Source organism: Myiozetetes cayanensis, unplaced genomic scaffold (genome assembly GCF_022539395.1).
Source record: "Myiozetetes cayanensis isolate MyiCay16 unplaced genomic scaffold, myiCay2020 scf13, whole genome shotgun sequence".
Taxonomy (NCBI): domain Eukaryota; kingdom Metazoa; phylum Chordata; class Aves; order Passeriformes; family Tyrannidae; genus Myiozetetes; species Myiozetetes cayanensis.
This window is the reverse complement of record NW_026086937.1, coordinates 15,497,739-15,523,475: the sequence shown is the minus strand read 5'-3', so window position 1 is coordinate 15,523,475 and position 25,737 is coordinate 15,497,739. Positions and strand designations below refer to the sequence as shown.

General features: G+C 42.3%; 1 protein-coding gene and 1 long non-coding RNA gene across 2 annotated transcripts; one reads left to right on the top strand and one right to left on the bottom strand.

The window, feature by feature from the left end:
• Nucleotides 1-732: 732 nt before the first annotated feature.
• On the bottom strand, nucleotides 733-20,344 carry DCUN1D1 (defective in cullin neddylation 1 domain containing 1). The gene is given in 8 exon segments (XM_050308682.1): nucleotides 733-3,500; nucleotides 4,981-5,077; nucleotides 5,309-5,391; nucleotides 9,820-9,950; nucleotides 10,476-10,506; nucleotides 10,509-10,643; nucleotides 11,923-12,139; nucleotides 20,189-20,344. Coding segments are annotated over 8 exon segments (777 nt in total). The 5' UTR covers nucleotides 20,192-20,344; the 3' UTR covers nucleotides 733-3,420.
• On the top strand, nucleotides 20,342-25,191 carry LOC126636458 (uncharacterized). Its single transcript, XR_007628002.1, has 2 exons — nucleotides 20,342-20,400; nucleotides 20,707-25,191. It is a non-coding gene; the product is annotated as an uncharacterized LOC126636458 (long non-coding RNA).
• The last annotated feature ends 546 nt before the right edge of the window (nucleotides 25,192-25,737 follow it).

Below are 25,737 nucleotides of genomic sequence, written 5' to 3'. Positions count from 1 at the left end.
GAGTTACAGGTGCCTGTTTAAACTGTCAGGAGCAAAATTCTTGATCTTTACTCAAGCAGATACTTCTGCTCATTGGTACTGAACCAGTTACAGTTCTACAAAGCTTAGGCCTATTTCTGCTAGATGAAATTATAATTCCATCAAGTATTTAATGCTGTGGTCAAGGGCACCACGGTTTAAAACCCAAACACAGTCACTGTACCATACTCAAACAAAATCTACAGAGACTTCTGGCAACAATATTTAAATAAAGTGTGAATGACAAAAGTTTATTAAATGCATTCTTAAAAAATTAGATCTTTCTTAAATAAGGATTTCTCAGCACGGATTTCATTGTAAAACAGTTTTGAAGCAAGTCATAAGTTACTTATTAACAGGTCGATAAAAAAAAAGTCACTTCACTACTGTAGGAGGGTCTTCAGCCACATTTAAACCACTGCAGTGTGTGGTGTCTTCCTTCACATGCAAGGGAATGGCAGTGCCGAGGGCTGGGAACACCGGCTCCAAGGGGACTCGTAAACATGGACAACAAGCAGTAGGCAAGGTGTTGTAGCAGTTTTTAGATTATTTCTTCCCCAAAAAGAAAAAAAAAAAAAAAACCAAACAAACTTACCACAAAACTGTATTTTATGCAGAAATATTCCATGCTTTTTTTTCCCCCAATCCTTAAAAGAGCATTCCAGAAATAAGTCTTACAAATAATACACTGAAACAATGCAGGAGAAGCCTCAGTCATGGCAATTTCACTGGAGCTTTATTGCCTCTGTTGGTAATGAGAGGGATTGTAAGAAGTTACATTTGAACTTACAGAGATATGTAAATGACGGTTTTTTACTAAATATAACCTCGAGATTAAGTGTTTTATATCAGGGCACTTCTAATTTTGTACATATTTAATGTATAAAAACAGGTTACAAACTTGATGGTTTTGCCTTTTTTTTTTTCCCCTTGACATTTGGCAAAATCAAATCGATCCATTTGTGGGGAGATCATCGAATTGAAGACGTAAGCACTTACGAATTAAAGCAATCCAAGGAACCAACTGGCTGCATTCTCAAAAAAAAAAAAAAAGAAAAAAAAAAGAGAAAACCACACAAATATATAAAGGAAAAACACACGTGGCCACATCCGAGCACGTTTCAGTACAAAATATTCCCTGTAACCAGGCATTTTTGTCCTTAAAACAACACCCTGTTAAATCAATGTTTCTTTCAACTTCAGTCATTTTGAAAAACTTTTTAAGATGCCATGATAGCACAAATAACCCCTTTTCTGCAACATAATAAGTCAAAGTTTTATGTATTTCTTTATAATTACACAGTAATTATAAGCATGTAGTACCAAACTGATGACAACACTATTTTGTTGAAAAGATCTTGCATTCAAAAGGAATAGTCTTTAAAACACCACGGCATTTCGCCACTGCCCAATCTCAGACTTTCTGGAGGGACAAGTCTGCATTGGGATAAAAAGCAAGTCAGTTCTCCTCTCCAAACACAGCAATACTTGAACTAATCAATCTGAAACGGTACCAAAACCCTCAAGACAGAAAACAGCACGCAGAGATAACCTTGTCGAGCTTTTTTCCACCCCACCCACCCCCGTAATTTCAAGTCCCCGTTTATATTTACACAAAAGGAAATACTGAAAGCAGCAAAACACACAGTTTTTGGCATAGCCAATTCCAGTAGCTGGAGCAGGTTTGCAATGGTTTTGTGGAACTGTATTTTTGGAATAAACGCACAAGTTGATTTGCTAAAAGGGGAGCCAGCCTTAAGGGCAACTTCAGGGAGTACAAATAAAAAATTTTCATCCGTTTAATAGTTTTCAATTTTTCCCTAAAATACTTTTAGCATCTGCATAAAAGTGTGCTGCTGTTTAGTGCAAGTACCAATGACTCATCTCAAAAATAATTCTGGCCTTATCACAGCACTATTTAGAGCACAAACTCAACTCTCTCCTCACTTGTAACTCCGGTCTGTCTCCTCTCCTGGAGCTTCTTTTACAGAGCAGGATTTACCAAACCTCTTCACAAGTAACTAAGTGAGGAGTAAAAGACCACAAAAGCAGCTCGAGAGTTCTTGTAATATTAAAGAATAATTGCATCTGATAAAACCTGCTTTGATCCAAATGAACTTGATTTAGTCAAACACGGGAGGACAGTAAGAAGTAGTGATCAACAAAATAATTTAAACAAACAAAGCCAGTGTAGTAGTTTGTATCTGATCTGTGCTTGTTTGGGAAAGCTTTACTCTTAATTTCTGTATTTGGCAACCACAGTGATATGTCAATTTAAGGAAAACTCAACAAAATAACTGAAAAAAGGGTGTCATCTGTAACGGCAGTACCTCTATGTTACAAAGATTTACCTTACTTATCAGGATAATGGTTTCAAAACCTAGATTCACATCAAACTCACCAGCTTCTTGTACAACAGGGCCATTTGCTTCATCATACCTCAACCATAAAAGTTACACATCTCAATTTAAAATACTGTATTGTGTAGCAAACAGTTAAGACACAAATTCAGTATATTCAAGTTTTCGATTTCCACAGAAATGAAAAACCTTTCTCTGACAGACAGATAAGCATTTCAGAACTGCAGTGAAATCTGGTTTCTTAGACAGTAACCTAGGGAATATTGGATGCCATGAGGACACACACAGCTCATCCCACTGATGCCACTGAGCGCTCTGACATCACACATGAGCGCTTAAGTGCACAGAGTTGTGTCGTAGCTCAGCTGCCCTCACAGCCAGCTGGGGCACGATCAAACCAGGCAGGGAGGCACCCAGAGACCCCAGGAGCAACCACCTTGGGATTTCTGGCTTAGTTCTGCATTTGTTTTTTTCCAGATACTCAAACTCACTTAGACAATACCTGCACTTTTCCAGAAAAGAAAAAACTCAGACCCAGGACACTTAAATATATCACTCTTGCAGGAAGTGCTCTCAGTACAGTCTTTGCAACCAGCCCCAAGTGTATATTTAAGGAGATTCTTTGAAAAATGGTTTCAGTGTTGATCTGTATAATTCAGATGCCATACAACAGTTGTCTGATGATGACCAGCATTGTGCTTTATGTGAAACCAGAAACCTCAAAATAATTATAAAAGCTTCTAGGGCTTATGGGAGATGAAACTAGGGTGATCCACCAACAAAAAAATAAACCCATGATGAAATCCACAATGTTGGAATTTTAACGGGCAAGAGCGGTCCAGACTAGAAGAAAAGCCCAAACCACCAGGAGAAGAATGAAATATGATATGGTCCAAGATGTATCCTTAAAGGTTTGTCTCAACCCTCAGCCTCATTGTGAGGATTGATCTTCAGTTCAGTCCAGCCAGCAGAAATTGACTGTGCAATTTTCCATTTCAGGTATTTGTACAGACTATGTACACTCTAGAAGGGTCCTTTAGTGCTACACTGTCGTACTTTTTGTCCCAGCAATTTGAGGGCGTGCAAATTCCACAAAGTCATCAATAAGAACCGGCCATGCCCCTAGAAGATAAAAACACCAGAATGTAAGAACTCTGTTCAACAAGCCACTCTTTTAAAAGCTTCAGTTCCAAACAAGCTCTTTACTTTCCAGTCTTAAACCAGGCAGAGTTTCTGGCAAAAATAAAAAAAAAAGGGAATTTGATTTTCTTGCTTGAAATTTAAGAGCTGGTTAAAGATTTCTACTTCCTTTAAACCCAGTTAATACACATTTCTTTCAAAGGACGTCTTCCTGACCAAATAAAACAAAAAAAATGCCACCCCCATAAAAAAAAAACAACCTGACAATGGCACCAGGACTCTAACCTGACCTGCAGGATGGCAGTAGCTGCTTAAGGAGTGCTGAACACTGGATGGAGCAGCAGCATAACAGAGTATTCTACAGCATTTACTGCTCACAGCGTGGTTTGCATGAATGCAAAGCTCATCACCTCTTAGAACCAGCACACTCAGCCACACCTGAGCACAGCCAAGCACACCCTGGCAGCCTGATGTCCCAGAAGGCTCCTGTTACACTCCATACACTCCTCCACATTCCTTCCCAGGAGGCAATTGAAATACATAACAGTATTTCCCACACTATGGGCAGCCATAACCAGAGAGTCCCCAGTCCTGCACACGATGGTCACGTGAAGGTTAAAAATAACCATGGGTGGGGTTTTGGGGGGCTTTTTTCTAGTTCAAATATTTTTATTCCAAATCATTCCAACATATTTTCTGCCTTTAGTCTTTCTAAGCGACACGGATTGATGGCAGGCAGCAGCATTCTCTCGCTGACAGGGGAATGAGAACTGTCCATAATTATCAGATGAAGCAGTAGAAGCTTGCTCCCCTCTGCTCTGGAGCTATCACAAGTTTACAGTTTCCTCCCCTCACTGAACTGATGTGCTGCCAAGCACTGAGGGTGATCAGCTGTTCTTGGCTACAGATGGGACTGAGAGAGGACAGATCGATACAGAAACACATTTGGTAGGAAGTGACTTCTGCTTAGCAATCCCTGCGTGCTGCCAGCTTCACTTCTGTATCCTTGCAGGGCCAACCCTCACATGAACTGAGGCAACCAAACTTAAAAAGCATTCCCAGCTTCGAAATGCAGTAACCAGAGGACCCTACACGGAACTGCCTGGGCCATGGGTCAGTTCCTTGGATGAAGATGCCCAGACTGCTCCCACCAACAGAGAATTCACGGGTTTCAAATGCACAAATATCAGGGTTGGTCTCAGTAAGATGGAATTTGTGTCTGAGCTCAGATAGAAGAACAAAGGAAAATGGATTCTAGGAAAGTTTCAGCATTTCTTTTTTAAACCTGCAGTAAACAAACAGATGTTTACAACATGCATTAAAGCAGCTCTGAGTGGGCTTTAGATCACTGGGGACGTTCTAATTGTGCTGTTATTAGACAGCTGTGCCAAAGCAGACACACATTAATGAACGTAGCATAAAACACAGTTAGAAGTTAATGAAAGAAAATGGAAATGTTTACCTTCCTCATCATAGTTAGACATATCATCTGCTATCATTGTACTAAAGTCTAGAAGAAGGTTCCAGGTATCCTTAGGAATTGATCTTTTATGATGTTCCTGTTCAGAGGGGTAGAAAATTCATATTTTTAAAAAAATAAATTAAAACCCATTCATTTTTACTGTCTTGGACACATCCATATCCCCAAAACATATTTCTCTTAGTACATACTACGAATATCTGGGATTTGGGTCAAGACAGTCTATTTCATCTACTTGATAATTTAAACATGTTTATCTCTCAAGTTCTGAAAATACTGCAATCCAGCTTATGTAAAGATTTAAACTTACCAACAAAAATTTGTTCCACAAGTCTAGAAATTTAAATCTTCCATTAAGTACTAAATTCCAGTAGGCAATGGCCATTTCTAAATCTGTAATATTAAAATATATTACTTTTAGAGATATACATATCAAATATATAAATCTCCTCAAGTATCTAACACCAGGATGAACTATATATTCATAAAGGTGAAAAGATTAAACTAATGCAAATATACTCGTGGATCCTTTACAAAAAGGAACCATAAATAAAGTGTTACACAAGTATTTTAGATTTTGATGCTATTACTTGAATATAGAACTGAAAATTCCCTGTATTAATATCTAACATACCCAAAACACACAAGGACATTTCATGTGCCTTTTGCTATATGGCAATACAAAATTAAAAATCAGAGAAATATTTTCGGTTTAGAAATGTTACTGACTTGAAAAGAAAATTTGCAGTATTTTGTAGTGAGGTCTGCTTTAATTTTTTTTTACATACATAAAATTCAATTTACATAAAACTGGTCTTTCATTTTTAGAGTAACCTTATTACAGGTGTTGCCTTTGTAACATGGCTTTTGTCAAGTGCTCATTTCTGCAGTCAGATTTCTCTTGGGGGAAAAAAAATCTTGAAGTAAGCAGACAGATAGCTGATGGTGTTTGTTGTTGGCATTGTTTTGGTGGGCTGGTTTTGGTTTTGTTTTGAGGTTTTTTGTTGGTGGCTTGGGGTTATTTTTTGGTTGTTTTGGGTTTTTTTCTGCTGTTTGTTGGCAGTCTCTGCATGTTGCTTTTTTTGTTGTTTGTTTTGTTTTTCCCCCAAAGATTCCTGTTAAATTTCTGCTTGCTTGGAATCAGTTTCTCAGGACAACTGAGAAATCTGCCCTGATCCATTTCAGAGCAGCCTCTCAGGCCCCAAGTGCTGTTAGGAGGGCAGCAGTTAAAAAAAGAGCCTGGTTAGTCTGGCATGGAAGGGAAAAGAAAGACAACTCACCTCCCTGGCATGTGCCAAGGGCTAAACCGACATGCATTTGCTGTTTAGTAGTGGTAGACAGTGCCTTGTTAGCTGACAAAGGCAATTTAGAACCCAGGTATGTAACTCTGTGCCCAGTGTCACCTGTGTTACCAGGAATTACCAGCAATTCCTCTGTGCTGCACAACAAAACACTCCTCACTGTGAATTCCCAAAGTCAGCATCCTTAGCCAAATACATACAGTGACTCCAAAAGGCTGCCCATGTAAGTGGCCTCTTTGTTTAAAAAAAGCTCTTCTATATTTTGCAGTCTAGCAAATTTGTTCCATGAGCAATCCTCTTGTGAAAGAAAATGCACAGGATCAACTGCACCTCAAGAGAAAAGAAAAAAAAAAACCCCAAACCAACAACCCAACACCACCACTCCCTTCCCCCAGGATGCCCAAATATTTGAAAAAACCCAGGGAGGCAGATCTTGGAGATGAAATCAACAGCAAACAAAACAAAGCATGAAATCTGCTCTGCTGAAGGGAAAATAGATGGTGATTGTGAGTTTCTGCACTGTTTAGTATCTGATATTAAAAGTTCTTTTCGAACAGCAGAGTCTCATTAGAATGCTCCTGAATAAAATTCAGGAAGGGTTTTCCAGCAACTGCAAAGGGGTTTCAGTGATTTCAGACAAAAGTGTAAGTCTGAGCCCCAGGAAGCAGAGACAGATTAGAAAGACAGTCACTACCCCTCGGTAAATAAACTGTGTGTGAAAATGGCAAACATAATTCACGACTGCACAGGTTTGGTATCTCTCTTTAACAGAAGATTCTGACACCAAAACATGCATTTTAGCTCTCAGCTTAAACTACTGTCTTTCAAAAAAATAACAGATGGAGCTGAATCAGTTCCTCGAGGAGACAGATTAGAAAACTTAAGTTTTATTTACCTGTGCTGCATTAATGGTGTGCACACAGAAATGCAAGGTCTGGAGGGTGATTTGTAAACAATCCCTATAAACAAACTGTGCATTCTGACATGTTTATAGAAATTTGAGATAATTCTTGTGGGTAAGCACAGGCTGTTGAAAAATCTCAGGATACTGCAACCTCAAACTTACTGTATGAGTAGACTTAATAATGCCTTGGGACAAACTACGTGTTTGAAAAGAAATTTTATGAAATAACAAAATTGGAAGTTAAAGATATAGGTTTTACAGGTTTTCATAAATGTAAGAATGCTCAGGAAAATCCTCATGGATCAAACAGGAAAGCCTCCAAGTATATATTCCATTTTGAGTTTTATCCAGAGATATGCAAGAGAAGCAAACAGTGTTTGAGATGAACATCAGCTACAAGGTGTTCTCCAATGATATGCAAAAATCACAAGAACTTTTAGGACACCCACAGTACTAAGGAATTATGCAAAGGAAATACATTTCCAGAACTGTGCCTGAACTACAGCACAATGTTTGCAAGATTAGAGACCAATACACATTAAAATCAGTTTGCAAGCTCCTACAAGCAGTTATTTAGACACACCAAAATTAACTGCCTAACTAGGAGCACTTACTTTGCAGCAGTGTACTTCTCCCAGTATTCTTTTCCTTCAGGGTTTCCAGAATTACCCTGCCCTGTTGTAAATTCATGCCTAGAATTGTGTATTTATGAGCACCAAAAGGGTTGGTAATAAGCATCCAGATTTTAAGCTCAATTCTACATCACTTCCAGACCCAGACTTGAAAACAAAAGCAATCAGAAAACCCACCTTATACTCTGTATGTGCTACATGGATCTGAGAAAACTACACTTTGTCACTGTTAAGAGCTTAACCTGCACAAAGAAGCTTTATGATGAATGAGAAATAAAGCAAGGGAATTAAGTTTTCCTGGTAAGTCATTTTTATGGAAGTCTGTTCCATCTGGGACACTCAACAGATTCGTTTCTATACGGGACTTGGGAGGGATTCAGAAAACGAATGCAAGTCTTCCTTACACCTTAGAAATATGGAAAAGAAAATAAAAGGTAAGTACTAAATCAAAGAGTTCTGTTAGTCTGAAGCTTTGAGAGAACTAAGTAAAAAGGGTCATGTAATTATGGTATCATTGCAATTTGTTCATTTTTACCACCTTACACAGATTCTACAAAATGCTCTTGGTTGTGTAAAGCTGTTTGAAGATGGAAAACAACATACAAATGTTACAATGGCAACCATAAAGAAAAATAATCGAAGAACAAAACCCTGCAACCATTCACACTGCAGGACAAACTCTACACTGACACTTTCCACATTCTAACTTCTACCTTCCCACATTTTCCGTGTTGTAGCAGCCTAAAAAAATTAATGAGACATAAGAATCAGCCCATTCATCTCCTTGCATGATTCAGACCTGACTACAAGCATGCACAAGTATTTTCCTACTCCTTCACAGTGCTCTTAAGCTTCTTCAAGGACAATGAAATTCACAATCCAATTGAAAACAAAAAACAAGGTACAGAAAGATGTTAAACAATGACACAGTTGAAACCAAGACACAGAGTTTTTGCTTATTTACTTATTTTAGGCCAAAAGTTGGTCCATCTATAAAAGCCAATAAAACTAAAGCAGAAGGCTCATCTTTACCCAGTCTGGGAGTACAAAGCCATGGTAGTTTTCTGTGGCAGTTTTAGGGCATTTTCTTTACTGAGGAAAACTCACAGGTTGCCAAGGAAGAAACTACCCATCCTTCAGGGTTTTATTTTTTCTCAAAAGTAGAGCAGTTAAGAAGTTAACAGCTACAGCATCATGAAATGCTAGTTTATGGCTGATACCTCAATTACACTGTATATAAATTAATGTGCATTCTGGCTTTTTAACATTACTGCTCGAAAGAAATTTTTGTTCCCTCATTTTTGAGTAGACAGAGCTCCAGTTTTTCAATTAATCTGAACTGTAGTGTTCTGAAATGATTTTTAATAAGTGACTCTTCCACTTCACCTGTTACACTAACCAAAAAAACAGTCAGCATATGAGCCCTGAAATAATGAAGAAAGGATTCAGTGAAGTGAAGGGAGAGAAAAAAGCTCTAAGTAGACACCTATTACCAACACACAAGAGGTATCAGGCCCAGGATCCAGTAATCCATTTGTACTATTCCAATTCTATTTTGCCAAGACCCTTGCAAGCATTTCTGGTGTTGCAAGAGACTGCACAAGTGTGCTTAAATAGGTTTTACAGCTTCAACTTATCCTAAAAGTAAAAATTCAATTAATCTGTTCAGTGATGCAAATTCTAAGTTGTGCAATTATGTCTTTAATGTAAGACCATAATCCCTTGTGCTCACTGAGAACTGCACACACAGAGTGAAAAAATAAACCCTCTCTCATAAAATTGTGTAGCCTTTATTAATGATGCAAACGTTTCTATTGATTTGAACACCTTAAACTGACACCTATCTTTCACAATACAGAGATGTATTTTATCCCAGGGGTGATTACCTTTCAGACTCACTGGATCACAATAATACATTCACTTCCTGCTCTAATCAGTCATTTTCTATATTTATGAACAAATGTTTATGATTAAGAATACGTACCTAAACCTTTCTGTCCTGGGTTCTTTGCAAAGTTGAAAGTAAACTGATAAAAATCCTTAAATCTTCCTGGCTCTTTTAATTCTTGTTCCATTTTAGGAATCTGGGCCTTCAGTTTTTCTATGCTGTCACATCTGCAGTTTAAGAAGCACGTTTATTCATGAATTACTCATTTTACCATAAAAACATGACTTATAAACAAAAATCTACAAACTGTTTGTGGAATACAATTATCAAAACAAAACTCAGGATGCCTTTAATGAGCCTGCACCCACGCAGCGATATTTCATTTCTTTGTTGTTATTTCTTCACGTTGCATCTGCACACACTACCTGATACATCACATCCTATAATCCACATGATTTTTAGAAAAATGTGATAAAGAGAAAACCCAGGTATGCCTGACTGCAAACCAACATCCCTGCTTTACCTCCCTGAGCAGCTCCAACCGCCCGGAATGCTCACACAACCAGGGCAAGGGGCACTCAAAGCTCCCTCCCATTTTCCCCACGGATCCAGCACACAGCACAGCAGATGCATTTTTAGAGAGGCAGACAAGTGATGCTGGACTCTCAAAAGTCTCTGAGAGGGCAGCGTGACTGAGAATTCCCCAAAACAGGACCCTGGATCACCTCATCTAACACTTACTGAACACTTACCCCAGTTCAGTCATTCCATCCATGAATTCCAGCTTGAGAACTCGCACTGCGTTGCAGCTCGGAATTTCCATGCAATGATGAGAACAGTAATGCTGGCTGGGTCAAGAGCTAGATCGTCACAGAACTGCTGTATACCATCTATACCAATTTTATTTTCATCTTGAGGATCTTTGGGACATAAAAGTAAGTATCAAGAAAAAAAACAGGTATTTGAAAAAGCCAATTTGCTCAAGTACATTTCAGATAAGGAAACGTTTTCAAGAAGCCATTTTGGGGATCAGCCTTTGTAAGCGAGTATTTCAAAAACAAAATTAAATTAGTGTTCTCAATGGTTAAGCTTTAACAATTGAGGCGATTACTGCAACAAAGACTCCCATACAATGAAGCTCATGTTATTTTCACTGAGAGACAAAAAAAGCACCACAAACATTTGTTTTCTGCCTAATACTATGCATGATATTCTGACTCATTCCACACAGAGCACAGTGGTTCTCTCCCCGCAGGACACTCAATTATTGGCATCTCTGGTAAGGCTGATGATCTGTGTTCCATTATTAGCAGTTGTGCAGTGTCCCTTAGCAAGCTGTACTAATACCCAAATCTGCCCATCAACCACTACCCCAAACTGTAGTTTTATGCTTTTCCTGGCACCACCAGCATGCAGGAGATTGGACAGGGTAACCTCCAAGGGGAAGTTACGCTGCCCCGTTACCGATGATTCCAAGTCAGCCAGTCACACTCCTCTTTCCACGAAGGAATCAACATCTGGTCTGGAAGTGAGATGCTCATATTTCAACTGCACTAACAAAGATCTACTAATGCAAGCCAACAAAGACTTCAGGAAAATGGTATTTGGATTATGCACACATATGAAAACTGACAGAAAACACAGCACTCAGATTTCTTCCAAGTGCTAAAACACAGGATTTGTCCTACTGCACTGAATCCACTGTACTATTTGTGGGACAGAATCAATGGTTCAACACTGGCCATGTAACAGATAAAGAGGTTTTGTTTTCTGTTACACTCTCTTTGTAATTATCTGATAATAAGCACAAGGTGAATAAAAATTAAGGTAGAACCCCATCCCTGGTATGCCACCCTTCATTTTGTCAGGATCAAGTCCTGAGTGATGTGATTTCCCCAAAAGAATCACGTGAAATCCTCATTAACCACTACAATTTCTCACTACACAGACAACTCCAGTTCCAGACCCTCATCTTGTGTAAATGTACTTACACTTGGAGCACATAAAGCACCTGCATGTAATCCCTGTGAAGCAGAAGCCTACACATATTCCCCTTAAAACTTGCATTATCAGTAATAGAAAAACAAAGCTGAAAGGGTCGGTTAAGATTTCCCAGCACAGGAGCACAGCAGCACTAACCCACTGTAATTACTACAGACATACAAGAAGGAAATAAGCCTTAAAATTCAGGGTACTCACCTTTGTATCTGTTATATAGTTGTTCTAACTTCTTTCTGTCCAACGATCCTTTAACACTCTCTCGTATATAAAGTTCAGGATTTTGGAAAAAGTTGTCTGTTGCAACATCTAACTTCCAGTCATTCTGAGAGAGACAACTCACTGCTGTCTTTTCACTGGATTGTGTGAAGACCATAAACTGACGCACTTTATCCTTCTGTGATGATTTCAACTTGTTCTAGTGAAAACAGACAATACTGTAAATAGAAATATTTACTGCAAGAAAAAAGCAAATAAATGAAAAAACAGTCCCATGTTTTTTAAATCAGGACTTCTATAATTTTCCCAAGCAATCAGGATATCAAAATATCTGATTAACTGGCTCCAAGGCTGGGGCAGAGCAGGCTGTTGAACAGTTCACCATCACTGAGCAGGAGACTGATGTCCATTTGCTCCCAGCAGGACCAGGGCCACACCTGGCACAGATCTCCTGAAGTGCCTCTTGATGGCAACACGGGACTAGGCTGGGCCATCCATTTCAGGGAGCTACACACCGAAATACCCTAAAGACTTTTTTTTCTTTTTTTTTTTTTAAGAGATTTTTCACGTTTAAAGTCCTCAACTCCACCTACATAATTTCCAAAACATTCCTGTGAGGAGGCATTGTCTCCATTTCACAGGTGCAGCAACTGAAGCTAAAAAAAAAAACAAAAAAACAGGGCAGGTAACTGTGCCGCAGGCGGGCGGGTGGAGGAGCTGAGTAGCCAAGGTGAGAGCTCTGGAATTCCAGGCCTCCTGCCCAGACCCAGAGACATCCATCCCTCTGCTCCAGCACAGAACTCTGCCAGCAACTGATCGGCAGAGAGGGATTCCCAAGGACGTTTCTGATGAGGAGAAGCACACACAGCATTTCAAGGGTATGAGTCACACAAAACCAAGTGCTGATCAGGAGAGAGCAACCACACAGCCCCTGAGCTACATCCTAATTCAGTCCTGAAGTTCACTCAATACAGTCAAAGCAAACTCCCAATACTACAGCTTGGTAAATAGAAGTTCTGACAACATTTTAAGTCAGGGTTGGACTTCTTACACAGCACAAATTTTTAATTTCCAGTTTACCTTGTATTCTAACCCAACCTTGCATATTCTGTTCATTATGTAATTTCCATAGCTCCTTCTCAAGGAGTATGGGGAAAAAGGACAAAGAAAATCCCAAGACATGACCAACTATCCTCAGCCAAAAAATGAATGGTTTAGGAGCAGAATGAGCTCTAGCTCTTCATTGCAAAGGATAATTAGTGTCCAAGCACATTATCATTAAAATAAAGAATTAATGCTTCAGAACACAAATTCATCTGTCCTAAAAGTCAGATACAGTTTTCTGTGGCTTGATAACAATGAGTGTGAACACTATTATTTGTAAGAATAGTGAAATTACCAGCTTCAGGGTTATACCATTAAAAAAAAAAAATACAAGAGCATCACATTTGGTTTAAACTGATACCCACATAATACATTAAAGACACCAATACCCTTTAAGTTCCCTTTAAAAAAAAAAAAAAAAGCCCCTCCAAACCAAACCCACCCTCCATCTTCAGCACTTTGCTGAAGCCAAAATTTTAGCTGACGCTGCAGATTTAACACAGTGATATTAGTTAGGCTACATCATTTTTAAAGTTACGACGTGTTGCTGCTTTAATTCAGCCTCTTGAACAACCTTCTCAAGCTGGATCTTTTACTACAAACACTTTCCTGAAACTCAGATTTTCCAGAGCGGTTCCAGGTAAAGGCCAGGCCAGGAGAGCAGTTCCTGAGCAGCCCCAGTGCTGCCTGTCTGTGCACTCTTGGCTCCACAACAGACACTCAGCACCTCGCAAAGTGAGCTCAGAGCTCCCCAGAAATCACTGCGCTGACAAATCCACGTGGAACGACTTCCAGAAATGACTAATGCGTTTTTAGTTGCAGTTTTTAAAAATGTATTGTAAACTCAGAACTATGAAAACAAACCTTTGAATGAAATCCCAAATGAAGATGAAACAATCCCGAATTTAATGTTCTCTATCAATTATCAGCTTCCTGTAATCGGTTCCACAGAGCCAGACTGCTGCATCACCAGGCTCAGCTGCACTACAGGGCAGTCACACTTAATTACCTTAGCTTTTATTTTCTTTTTTTTTCCCTTTAATTTTTACTTTTTTTTTTTTTTTACAAAGCTGGTGCCTTTAATCATTAGGTTTTTGTTTGTTTTCGTTTTAACATGCACAGGTAAGTATGCACAGACCTTTTAATGGTGAGTATTCTGTAAGGCCTCAAGAGACTTTGTTCTGCCCTGCTCCTGGCAAGGGTGAACTCTAAAAGCAGTGACATACCACTAAAAGTCATGGAAAAGGTTTGAAAGGGATTCACTGTGGATGCTCAGGACCACAAAAGGTGGTGTGTTTTGCATGTTGTCACAAAAGGAGAATGCAATTTATTACCAAAAACTGCAGCTTAAATCCCTTTTATGATAAACTTTAAATCCTACATATGCACATGACCTTTTCCCGTGCTTGGGGCTCCCTAAGTTCATCATAACAACATAAAACCTTTTCAAAAGATCAAAAGTGCCAAGAGTCAAGCAGCTAATTACACCAACCAGTACAGCATTTGGTAGTATATTAAGACGCAATAAATCACACTGTTCAGCCATAATCTTTTTCTGGAATAATCATATTTTTACTGGTCAAATATGAGTTTATTTTTAGTAAAGAAGTGCCAAAGCCCTTTTGCTGTATTTGACGAATGTTTCCACAAAAGCTCCACATCCTCAGTGACTGGACACTCTTCCAAGGCCCACTACAGGACAGCAAGAGGTGGAATTACTGCTGAGTTTTTATTATCCCATTATAGCTCTTCCTTCAGCACATTAAAAACCCACACTTCAAGCAGGAACAGGTTCCAAACCTTCTGCACTTTTAGGACTATTTCTAGAAGCCGAGTGCTAACAGTCTGTTATTGTTTTAAGCAGCCAGAGCACCCCATAACCTTTAATCCTACAGTCATCAGGCAACAAATACCTTACACTGCAATTGTAAGCACTGTAATGCAACTCAATCCACTTAAAACATCTCAACTTTAACACCAGCTGAAAAGACAGAATTTTATTTAACAGATATCCGTCTTGCTAATATATACAAATAAAACCCAGTGGAAAACAAATAAAACAAATTCCTAGTCTTACTCTTTGGGTTAAGGGTAAAAGGAAAAACTCAGATTTCCAAGCCTTTGATCAAATCTGTGTGGTACCCAAGCTATCTTTTGTAACACAGATGTCACAAGAGAGAGAAGGTGACCTTACTTTTCAAACACAGAGTAACTTCTCCAAATGAGAAGCTGCATTATGCAGATTAATAAAACTACACCAATTCTAATGAACATCTGATTCTACAACAGCAATTTTAAAATTAAAATCTTCCCCTTACCATAAAGTACCAAGTTTGAATATTCTAATTCAATAGCTTCTCCTTGATCAGATACTTCAGTGAAAGACGACAAATTTAAAAAATAAAAAAAATAAAAAAAAAATTGGGATTTTATTTCCTGAAGTAGTTTTTTCCCCAGTCTACAGAACAAGAAATGCTAGAACTGATCTACCACCTCTGACCACAACATTGTTCTTCCGTATCTTTACACTCAGTTTTTAGTCAGCTCAGATTCAAATATCAGCTCTGCACACTGCTCAACAACATTTTCTGGATAGCTGATATCCAAACGAGGGCTCCACTCTCCTGGATAATGTCCATGGGAAAGAGCAACGACCTTCATCCCACACTGCCTGGGCTGGAGAGCTGGGAATCCCTGCCCAGAACCTGCTCCTGGACTTTGCTCTAAGGTCACACGCACCACCCGGACAGGCTGTGCACGATCAGTTCTGCTGACCCAAATTCCTCACGGCCCCCAAAGAAGGCATTCACACAGTCACTCCAGTGAGTGCCTTCCACCCTTCCCTTCCCAGGCATCGATACAGCTGATCCCATTCCTGCTATTCACTGCTAACTCAGGGAATCTGAACGATGTGACATCTGCGCTTTTGTTTCAGGCAGGACTCAAAGAAAAGCCTGTTAAGTTCTCACGCACGTGACAGGTAAAAGCCTTTTCTAAAATAGTATCAACCTCCACCAAGTCTAGGCCTTTGTACTGCCTGCATTTAAACTCCAGCCGGAGCTCTGGCTGCGGGAAGCATCCCTGCACTTCCTAAGGACCCACTGACGTCAGGTCAATCCCGGAGTGACTCCAGCCCGCGCACCACGGGCTCGGCATCGCAGAACCTCACACGACTCCAGCGCTGTCGAGGCTTTATGCGGCACTAATGGTGAGGAGAACGCCCCCCACAGCGCCCGAATCGCTCCACCTCGGGCCTGTTACAGGACCCGACAACACACCTGCAAATAGCCCGGTTTAGTGCTCATAAATACACGGCTAAAGCCTAAAAGGCAAAACAGGGAGCGTTTTGGTTTGATAAGAAAACAAAAGCTAATCACAACAGAAATCTGTGAATACACTGGAGTGCATTTTAATCCACCAACTGTGATGGCACACATGTGTACTACCAAAAAAAAAAATCCCAATTAAAGACAAAACAATTAAAGTAGATAGCCGTAGTTTCTGCACAATGTAGAACAAACATGTCCTCTAACTACATTTTATTTTCCAAAGCAGTTTCTTTAAGAAGTAAGACAATCAGGACATTTTTAAGCTTCCAGTTTCAAACTGATGGGAAATCCATTTGTCTGCAGTGGAACAGAATAAAACCTAAACATTTACAAAGTCTGCTGAGATACAAAACCCAAGTTAAAAATCACAAGCGACATAAAATGAAAGTTCCTTTTTACACCTTCTAATGTTCTTTCAGTGGATAAAATCATTTTAGCACCAGCATGCAGGCAGAAGGTCAATATATAGCCACGCAGAAGATGTAATGGTAATTCACATTAACCTGAACAGTGAAGGAAACACCAAAACCCATGGCTTTTCCAAATAAAAAAGGACAAAATAAAGCAGTCAGTTGTTTAGCATTCTTAGCTCTGGTCTGGGGCACAAGCTCTATTCAGCCCTTAGAAGCTGCATTCATACCATCTATTTGCATTGGCACCATAAAACATGAGTAAAATATCAAGAGCTACATAATGAATTTCACACCTTGTTCTCAGAGTAGTTCATATTTCTGAATAATTTTTTCATGGCTCTAGTTAAAAGTGATTTTACAGCTTTAGTTCAAAGGGATCTCTGGTAAGCTAAGAGAGGAAACAAGATCATGCACCATCTTGTCTAGCACTCCGACTGCTCTAAGTGCAATGCCAAGAATCTGCAAGTTTTACTACAGGACACCAAACCCAAAAATATTTAATATCAACAAACTGCTACAGACATGAATATGCACCACAGAAAATAGCCCTGCAGAACAGTCAGCTGAGTTAAACACTGCATAACAATGTCATGAAGTACAATAACATTACAGGAGACAGCGTCATCAGACATGGAATTCTTGCAATACTGAATTTTACAACTTCCTGTCAGCTGAGGTTTACAGTAAGAAATTATGTATTTATCAGCATAGAAATATTCTTCAGAGAACACAAACTGGATAATATGATAGATAATGTACACAGAGACAAGGTTAGCATTCAGCTCTGGATATAGATATGGATTCTCACAAACTTGTCTGGGGTACCACCCATAGTCCTAAATTCCTTAAATTATTCAGAATAGCACAGGTAGTAGCTCTTCTCCTCAGAGAAGATGGTCTAGAGTAAAATGGACCAGCCTACTGCTCTGCCTTGATTTGTGGGCACAGCACGTGTCCTCATGATGAGGTGAAGCAGTAACACCCTAACAGGGAAGGTGAAGGACACCACTTCCACAGGAGCTGCTCAGCCAGCTCCAGAGAGTGGGTGACAGAGGCAGATTGCCCTCAGCAGTCCCAGCCACACTGCCAGGGTGTCCCTGAGCACCAGACAGAAACTCTGTGCAAGTTCCCTAAAAGGCCAGAGTGAGCCCACCAGGCTGTGTGGTGTCCCTTCCAGATACGCACACAGGCAGTTCTGAGGAGGAAGCCTCAGTCCTGACGGCACTGGCCATTTGGGCACTGGTGAGACCAAGTGAGGGCCAGCAGTGCTCCAACTGGCAGTGCTGCAGAGGCAAGGAGGAGCCAGGCCCCAAACCAGAACAGCATTTACTATGCTGGACAAGTTACCTGGCCCCAGGAACCAGGCACAGCCACTGGAAGGACGAGCCAGAGCAGTAGGGCACAAGGGCAGGAAAATGGGACACCTTTGGATCTCTGTGAAGAAGTCTCCCTGCCTTTCCCCTCACCAAGGAGAGGGTTTTGACATACCACAAGTAGAGGTACAGAATCCTGTGCCCAGGCACTAGAAACAATCCTGTATTTACTACTTCTACAAGCTGTAGCCTGTCATTTAGCTCCACTTCAGTGTCTATGTCATCCTTTCACCTGGGTGTTGGAGTCAACAAGCACAACCTGGAACACAGTTGTTTGCACAGGGCCGAACAACTCTGCTCGGGGCCATGACTGGAGGATCCACCTTCTCCCTCCAGTCTGATGAATACCAATCCATCAGTACAGAACTGCTACACAGAACAGAACTGCTGGTTCTTCAGTTTGGTGTTTCCAAGAAGACCAAGCACGAGATAGGATTCTGCTGTTTCTCACAAAAAGCTATTCTCAGAATTAACATCCCTCACTATTTCTGTAACTTGGCCACTTGCTACAGCATTGTTCAATTTAAATTTCTAAGCACGTAGCCAGCCAATACAATATGCATGTACAAGACATCAACAGTGTATTTACTTTGCATACCTACACTAGATATACTGTGAGACAGCTCTAGGTGATTTTTATGGAAAAAAGTCTTCATAAAGAGTTGTGTTAATGTTACTGTGTGCTATTTGAGACAGTCCCAGACCTGAAGAATTACAATAAGACACCTTTACCCACTCTTAAGTTCTCATAAAAAACGCAAGTGAACATCTACATCAAAATATTCAATTAAAAATTACACTAGTAACATAGTGACAAGTTTATTAGAGGTCTACACACCACTAATTTAAATGCTGGCTAACCAAATTTTTATGCCAACGTAACTCCATCAATTAAAGGTGACACTGTAATTTTTTTAATATGTTTTTAACACAACTTGACAGAATAGCATTAACAGCAGGTGTAAGATATCCTTATACCAGTAAGTGTACACCAGTAGATCTTAAGACTCCCTCCTACACCCTTCCTAAGACAATACTGCTGCTGTAGAAAAGTACTGATTTAAACTGTACAGGTGCAGCTAAAGTTGTACAACGTTTGTATACAGAGAAGGCTTAGAAGTACAACTATAAACTTGTTCCATCTGCTGCATAAGACACTGTGCAAGAAACCAACAAGGACCCCTCTTACTTAAAGCAAAAGAATGTATTTTTCTTTTGTTTAGGCAAAGAAAAACAGCGAATTTTGTTCCAACTGCTGCGGTATCCCTCCAGAAGAGGGAACGGAGAAAGTCAGTTGATCTGGGAGTCCACGGCAAATCCTCAGCTACAATGAAAGCAATATTACAGAGAAAATGCAAGAGAGGCCTTTATAAGGTCCCAAGACCTTCACTGGGAAGACCTTTGCAAGGTCCTCCTTTACAACGCTTCTATGAATAGGAGCCTCCCCAAAACATAAGAACAATTATCCAGAAATTCTCCAACATAACCCCAGCCTAAGGAGCACCAACACGCCCAAGTTTTCCCCGCGAACCGACAGCACTTAATGGGCTCTGAGCCGCCCGAAATCCTGAGGAAAAACCCCGGGCAGCCCCCGACTCCGGGCAGCCCCCTGCTCTCCCTCCCAGCGCTGCCGCGGGCCCGGGGCAGGCTCGGGGCACACACCGCGCTGCCCAGCTCGGCTGCCCCGCGCCGTCCCCCCGGCGGGGCTGAGCCCTCGCACCAGGTGCCAGCGCGCCCCTCCCGCCGTGCGGGGCCTCCGGAGGCCTGGGCGGGATCCCGGCGCCCCCCGCTCAGGCCCCTGCCCGGAGCAGCCCCCGCCGCGCTCCCCGCGGCCCCGGCGCGCCCTCCCGGCCCTGCCCGTTGGGAGGACGCGGAACCCCGACCCGGCACATCGTGCCGGGCTGCGGAGCCCCCGCACCGGCGCCTCGGCCGCTCCCGGGCACCCAGCGCGCCACGAGCAGGCCCCGCTGCCCCCGGCCGGCCCCGAGGCGCCGCGCCGGGCCGGGAGCGGCCCCGGGCGGGTGCTCACCATGGTGGGGGCTGTGCGGGCCTCTCCCCTCCCGGCTCGGGCGGACTCTGAGGGCGGCGGCGGCGGCGGCAGCGGCGCTTCCTCCCGCGGCGGCGGCTCCGGCTCCTCACGGGCCCTTCCGCCGCCTTCCCCCGCTCATGCGCAGTGCGGGCCGGGAGCCCCGGCGGGGGCCGGCCCGTCCCGCTGTGCCCGCGGACGGAGCGCGCTCCGGGGTGAGGGGCGGGCACCGCACGGGGGGCTCGGCCCAAGGAGGGGAGGGGAGGGAAGGGAAGGGGAGAGTCCCCCCCAGCCGCCTGGGGATGTCGGGGGTGGGAGGTCCCAGCGGCTCCTGACACCGGCACCGGGTGTTCCGTCGGGAAAGCTCCTTGTACGTTCTCATTTCTTCCATATCAAAAGTTAAGGGTCAGGTGCGAGCGCCTGTGCCGGCCCCCCCCGGGCTCCGGGGTGGTGGCCGCCGTTCCTGGGTTTGCCCGGGCTTGGAAACGGGGCGAGATGTGAAAATCCCTCTGGCTTTCCAGGATGGATTCGCGAGGGAGGCTGAGGGACGTTTGCGGAGCAGCCACGGAGAGCTGGGGGCGGCGAGGCCTCGGAGCAGCAGCTCTACGGGCATCTTCGTACGGGAGCGCCTCCACACCTGTAAGATTTCCCTGATCCCCCTGCTCCCGGCTGGCATCCCCTTTGGGCGCTGTGGACAGATGCAGCCCTTCAGATCTACTATCAAAAGAGTGGTTAAATCACAGTTTGTACCAGCATCCCAGACAGTTGTTTGTTTCCCAGGAAAGCTTACTCTACCTACCGCAGGCTTTTGGCAGCTGAAGAAGTTTGGGGAAGCAGAGTATTTGCTGATAAAACTCACAGCAGTGGCAAACTGCTGTTGTGAAGGACAAAGGTTTGAGATCTGTTCTTGTTCTCTCATCTCCTGCTGAGCTGGGAGCTGTTAAAGTAAGCTTCTGTATTTATGTTACATGACTGGTATGACTGCACACACTAGAAGGAAATTAAGACTTCAAAAAGACATTCCTCATCATGGATGTTCAGGGGTTATATGTGTATTTTTATAGAAAAGGGTCTAATTTGCTACTTGCTTACTTTGTTAAAAATCAAAGAAAAGCGTAGATGGAGTGTAAGGAGTTAAATTGTGTTTGCTGAGGAAAATCAGGCCTGTCCTGTGAAGTGTCCAGGTGTGCTAGTGTTCTGAAACAGGAAAATTGTCTGGATATTAAACATATGGAAATATGTGTGAATGCAGCTATCCTGAGAGATTGAAGTTGCCTGCACACCTTGAACCCTCCCAAAAAGCATGTCTTTGAAACTGAGGATGGTTGCAGAGTGGCCAGTGTGGACAGCCACAAACACTTGCACACCAGCACAGTCCATGTGAACCACGGCAGGGGAGGCAAAGCCAGACCTGAAAATCTATCTCATCAGGTTACCTAATTGCCATCACTGTGACAGCCCTCCTGCGATCCTGGAGACACAGTTTGGACCCTCTGGAAAATTATTGCGACATGTAACAATAATCTGAGAGATGAGCTGTGATTGCAGTGGATTCCTCAGGACAGAGACAGGATTTTGAAGTGGCTTGTTTTTCCCTAATGCCTGCGAGCCTTGCTGCTTTTCTGTATTGCAGGGTCTCTTGGTGGGTTTTTGGAGTGTCTGGGGGCACACTGTGTTTGTCTTTAGTTTTTTGACTGACTTGAGCTTTGATCTCCCTAACTTACTAAATCCCTCTATATTATGAATTCCCATTGTATAAGGTATGGAAAATCACACTTAACTGCTTCTAAGCAGGGCAGATAAAAAGATGATTCAGTGATATGAAGGTAAAATATAAAAAAATATGTGAAATGCAGATTGATGCTATTCCCAGTGTGCATGCTGCTGGGTTTGTGATTTTTTTTTTCCTGTTTAAGTTCACTTATAAGGTGAAACTGTACCTGAGAGGCCACCAAAAAGTGTATTTGTTCATATTCAGAGTAGGGTGTCTGAATGGGGCTTGTTCCGGGTTCCCTTTTGTACAGCTCCCTGCAGGATGAACCCCAGGTCAGAGCAGGGATACCCAGCTCTGCTGCTTGTAAACATGACACGTGCACCCCGTGATACAGAGTAGAAGGAAATATTCATTGTGCAATCTGCAGGCAGCATAATCACTGTGATCGCACTAACATGATGACTTGTTTAATTTATTTTAAGGCTGACACGCTTGCCTTGTTTTGCTGTGTGGGCCAATGATGTTTTATCATCTCATGTGAACCCTGGGAGAACCAGGCAATGATCTTTTTTTAAATCCAAGTGTGTCAAATGCATAACTGAATATAACATTGAGCTGCTTTACCCAGACAGAGGAGCGAGTCTCATGTTCAGTCAGTGCAGAATCTATTTAGTGTAATCCCCTTGCTGAGAACTTCCACTTACAGCACTTTCTGAGGAAGAGGCCCAAAGCTTTATGACGTGTAACAATAACCTGGGACAGCTTGGCCTGGAAACGTCTTTCTAATCCCCACATCTTTTTGTCAGCTACTTTATGCACTAAAAAGTGAAACCATGAATTCATCTTACACTGATGGGACAGTCATACAGGGGTTATGACTGAGGCCCTTTGCCTGCAAACTGACCACATGTTTAACCAAGAGAACAAAGTCCCATGAACTGTCCTGCACAAGGAGATTTAACGCCACTCTGAAGGCAGGAAGTTCCTTGGTATCCACAGGTACAGACCCAATGGTCTGCTCTGTTTTGCTGTTCAGCTGGTACAGATGGAATGTCCTTATCAGCCCATAATGTTTTTTTTAATGCTCTGAAAGAAGCACAGAGGAAGTAAACAGTGTGAGTCCTCCTGTAGGTGTCTGAGCAATTCAAGCTGCAAAGTGACACCACCAATATCAGAAGATCGTTAATAGGTTGCAAGGAAGGGTGTTTACCTTCTATTAAGTTTTTCATCCTTCCTGCATTACACAAGAGGTTAACAAGTTACTACACCCAGTCCAAGGCACTGTTAGGAGCCACGTTCCACATGACAATGTCTCTGGGAGGGAGCAGGACAGATTATTGTGACAAAGGAAGCAAAGTCAGGTCAGTGAGCCTGAGAAAGTCTGAACATTTCTCATGTACTCAACCATACCCTGGCAGGCACGAATAAACTGAAACTTTCCAGGACACCTAAAAGACAACAGGATGCAGGACTTCTGGGTTTTGGTTTTTAACTCACTAGTACTGAGATATATACACTAAAATCTAGGCATTTCAAGTAATATGGATTAAGAAATGAAGAGCAGTAAGATAGCAGGTTGATTTTTATGAGATACAGTCATTTTTTAGTTCAGAACTTCTGTAAAACAAGGTATGATCTTTGTAGCCAGATTGGTTTGAAATTTCCCAAGCTGTAATCTAGACAGTGCCATCACAGCTTCAAGATTAAAACCTACACCTTTTAACTGTAAGCAGCTTTCCCTTCTCAATACAAAGAATTACGGCTGATTCCAAGAATTGAGGAGACTGAGACACACTTATTTCCCTATCCCAGTGATTTTCTGTATGTGCCATCTTTAGTTGTTCTATTTAGTAAAAATAAGCCATCCTAATTCAGAGCACATATTTTGATATTAATATACAAAACAGTAATTTCAGTTGCATATATGGGAGGCAGAGCCTTTTGCCTTGGAGGTAGGCAGACTGCAGGAGTAATGCAGACGTACAAAGTAAGGGTAGTAAGATGACTCCTGTCATACATGTCACAGGCATTTATCCTTTTCCAGTCCTCACACTGTCCAGCAAACTGGTTCTGTGGATCATGTTTACACAACCCAGCCAGTTCTCCTACCTAAGCAGCAAATTGTAACCTCCACGCCCACGCCTGGCTATCAGCATCAATACAGTGGGGCAGACTTCAAGGAAAACATGCGTTAACCACATCTGTATATAACAGTTCTGGGTTTAAATTGGTTCATTCTAGTTCATGTTTTATCTCATTTTACAACTCCGTAGAGCAGGAGCTCTGTCTTACGTTTCTGGGATGCTGAACGGGACACTGGGCAGGCCTGGGGTCTTTGGCTGGAGTTACCACATCAGTACTGATCACTGAGTGTTCCTGTGCGTGCCAAGGCAGGACAGGACAGCCCAGAAGAAGATACTACTTCCCTTTTCAGAGGGGCAAAGGAGGGATGCAGCTCTCAGCAGCAGTCTTTTTCACCAAACACTCTTTGGAGCTTTGCTGACTCCAGTACTTAACAACTCTCGGTTTTCCTGCTTTTTTAAGTGAGTAGGTTGGCTGCCATTCACAGAGACCAATTACCATTTCAAGAGCAACTTTTTGGCACCAGAACTATTTATATGGAAAATGGCCTGTCACAGTTTAACCCAAGCTGAACCCAAGCCAGCAGCTGAGTCCCACGTAGCTGTTCACTCACATCCACTGGGATGGGGAAAGAAGGAAAGGGTTCTGCTGCTTTATAGCTTGATGGCATTGGGGTACACTGTGCACAGGTATCTCCTAGAGCCTTACACTCCTGTGGGTCTGTCTGCCAGGACATCTGATCCACACAGTCCTGGAAACTCAGCTGTCCCTCCCCTCCACCTGGCTGGAGGCAGGGCCCCTCCAGTACTGGTTTTAGGATTCTCTACTTCTTGTAAAAACGGATAAGAATTTCTTTCCATAGGATCAGGAGTAAGATTAGCCCTTCCTCTCTGTCTTGGAACTGCCCACTGGACACTGGAGCAGCAACTTTCCTGGAAGAACCTCCATTATGATTGTTCCTCTCTGATTCACAGCCAGCAATTCTATCATATCCTAAGCCAGTGTTACAAAGTACAACAGAATCAACCTTAGCCCAGCCCCCAGAGGTGATAAACAGCACAAAGGGAACACACACACCAAGTAAGGCAATGACGCAAACCTGAGAACAAGAGCAACAACTCTGAGAACAAACAAATCAACGCTGTGACCAGTGACTATTAAATTAATATCGTGAATGCTTGCAATAAATTCGTTTTACACGCTGTGGTCAGATCTGTTGTTATCTCCACCCTTTGTGCCCCACACTGGGTGCCAAAAAGGACTGTCATAGTTTAACTCCAGCCAGCAACAAGGTCTCCTCTGTACCACACAACTGCTTGTTCACCACCCACCATCTCCTGCTGGGAGGGGAGAGTGGGAAAGAGAGCAGTTTAATAATTGACATAAAACTGAATAAATGATACTACAGCTGTAATGAAAAGCAAGACAACAAAAAGAGAGCAAGAAATAAAACCCAAGACAGACAAGTGATGCTCAGTACAGGTGTTCAGTCCCCACTGCCCGATGCCCAGCCCGTCCCCAAGCAGCAATCAGTGGCTCCTGGACAACTTCTCCCAGTTATACACTGGGCATGGTGTTCTGTGGTATGGAATGTCCCTTTGGTTACTTTGGGTCAGCTATCCTGGCTGTGCTCCCTCCCAGCTCCTCGTACACCTGCTCGCTGGCAGAGCGTGGGAAACTGAGAAGTCCTTTCCTTAGACTAAGCACTGCTCAGCAACAACCAAACCAGCACTTTGTTACCAACATCATCTCACAC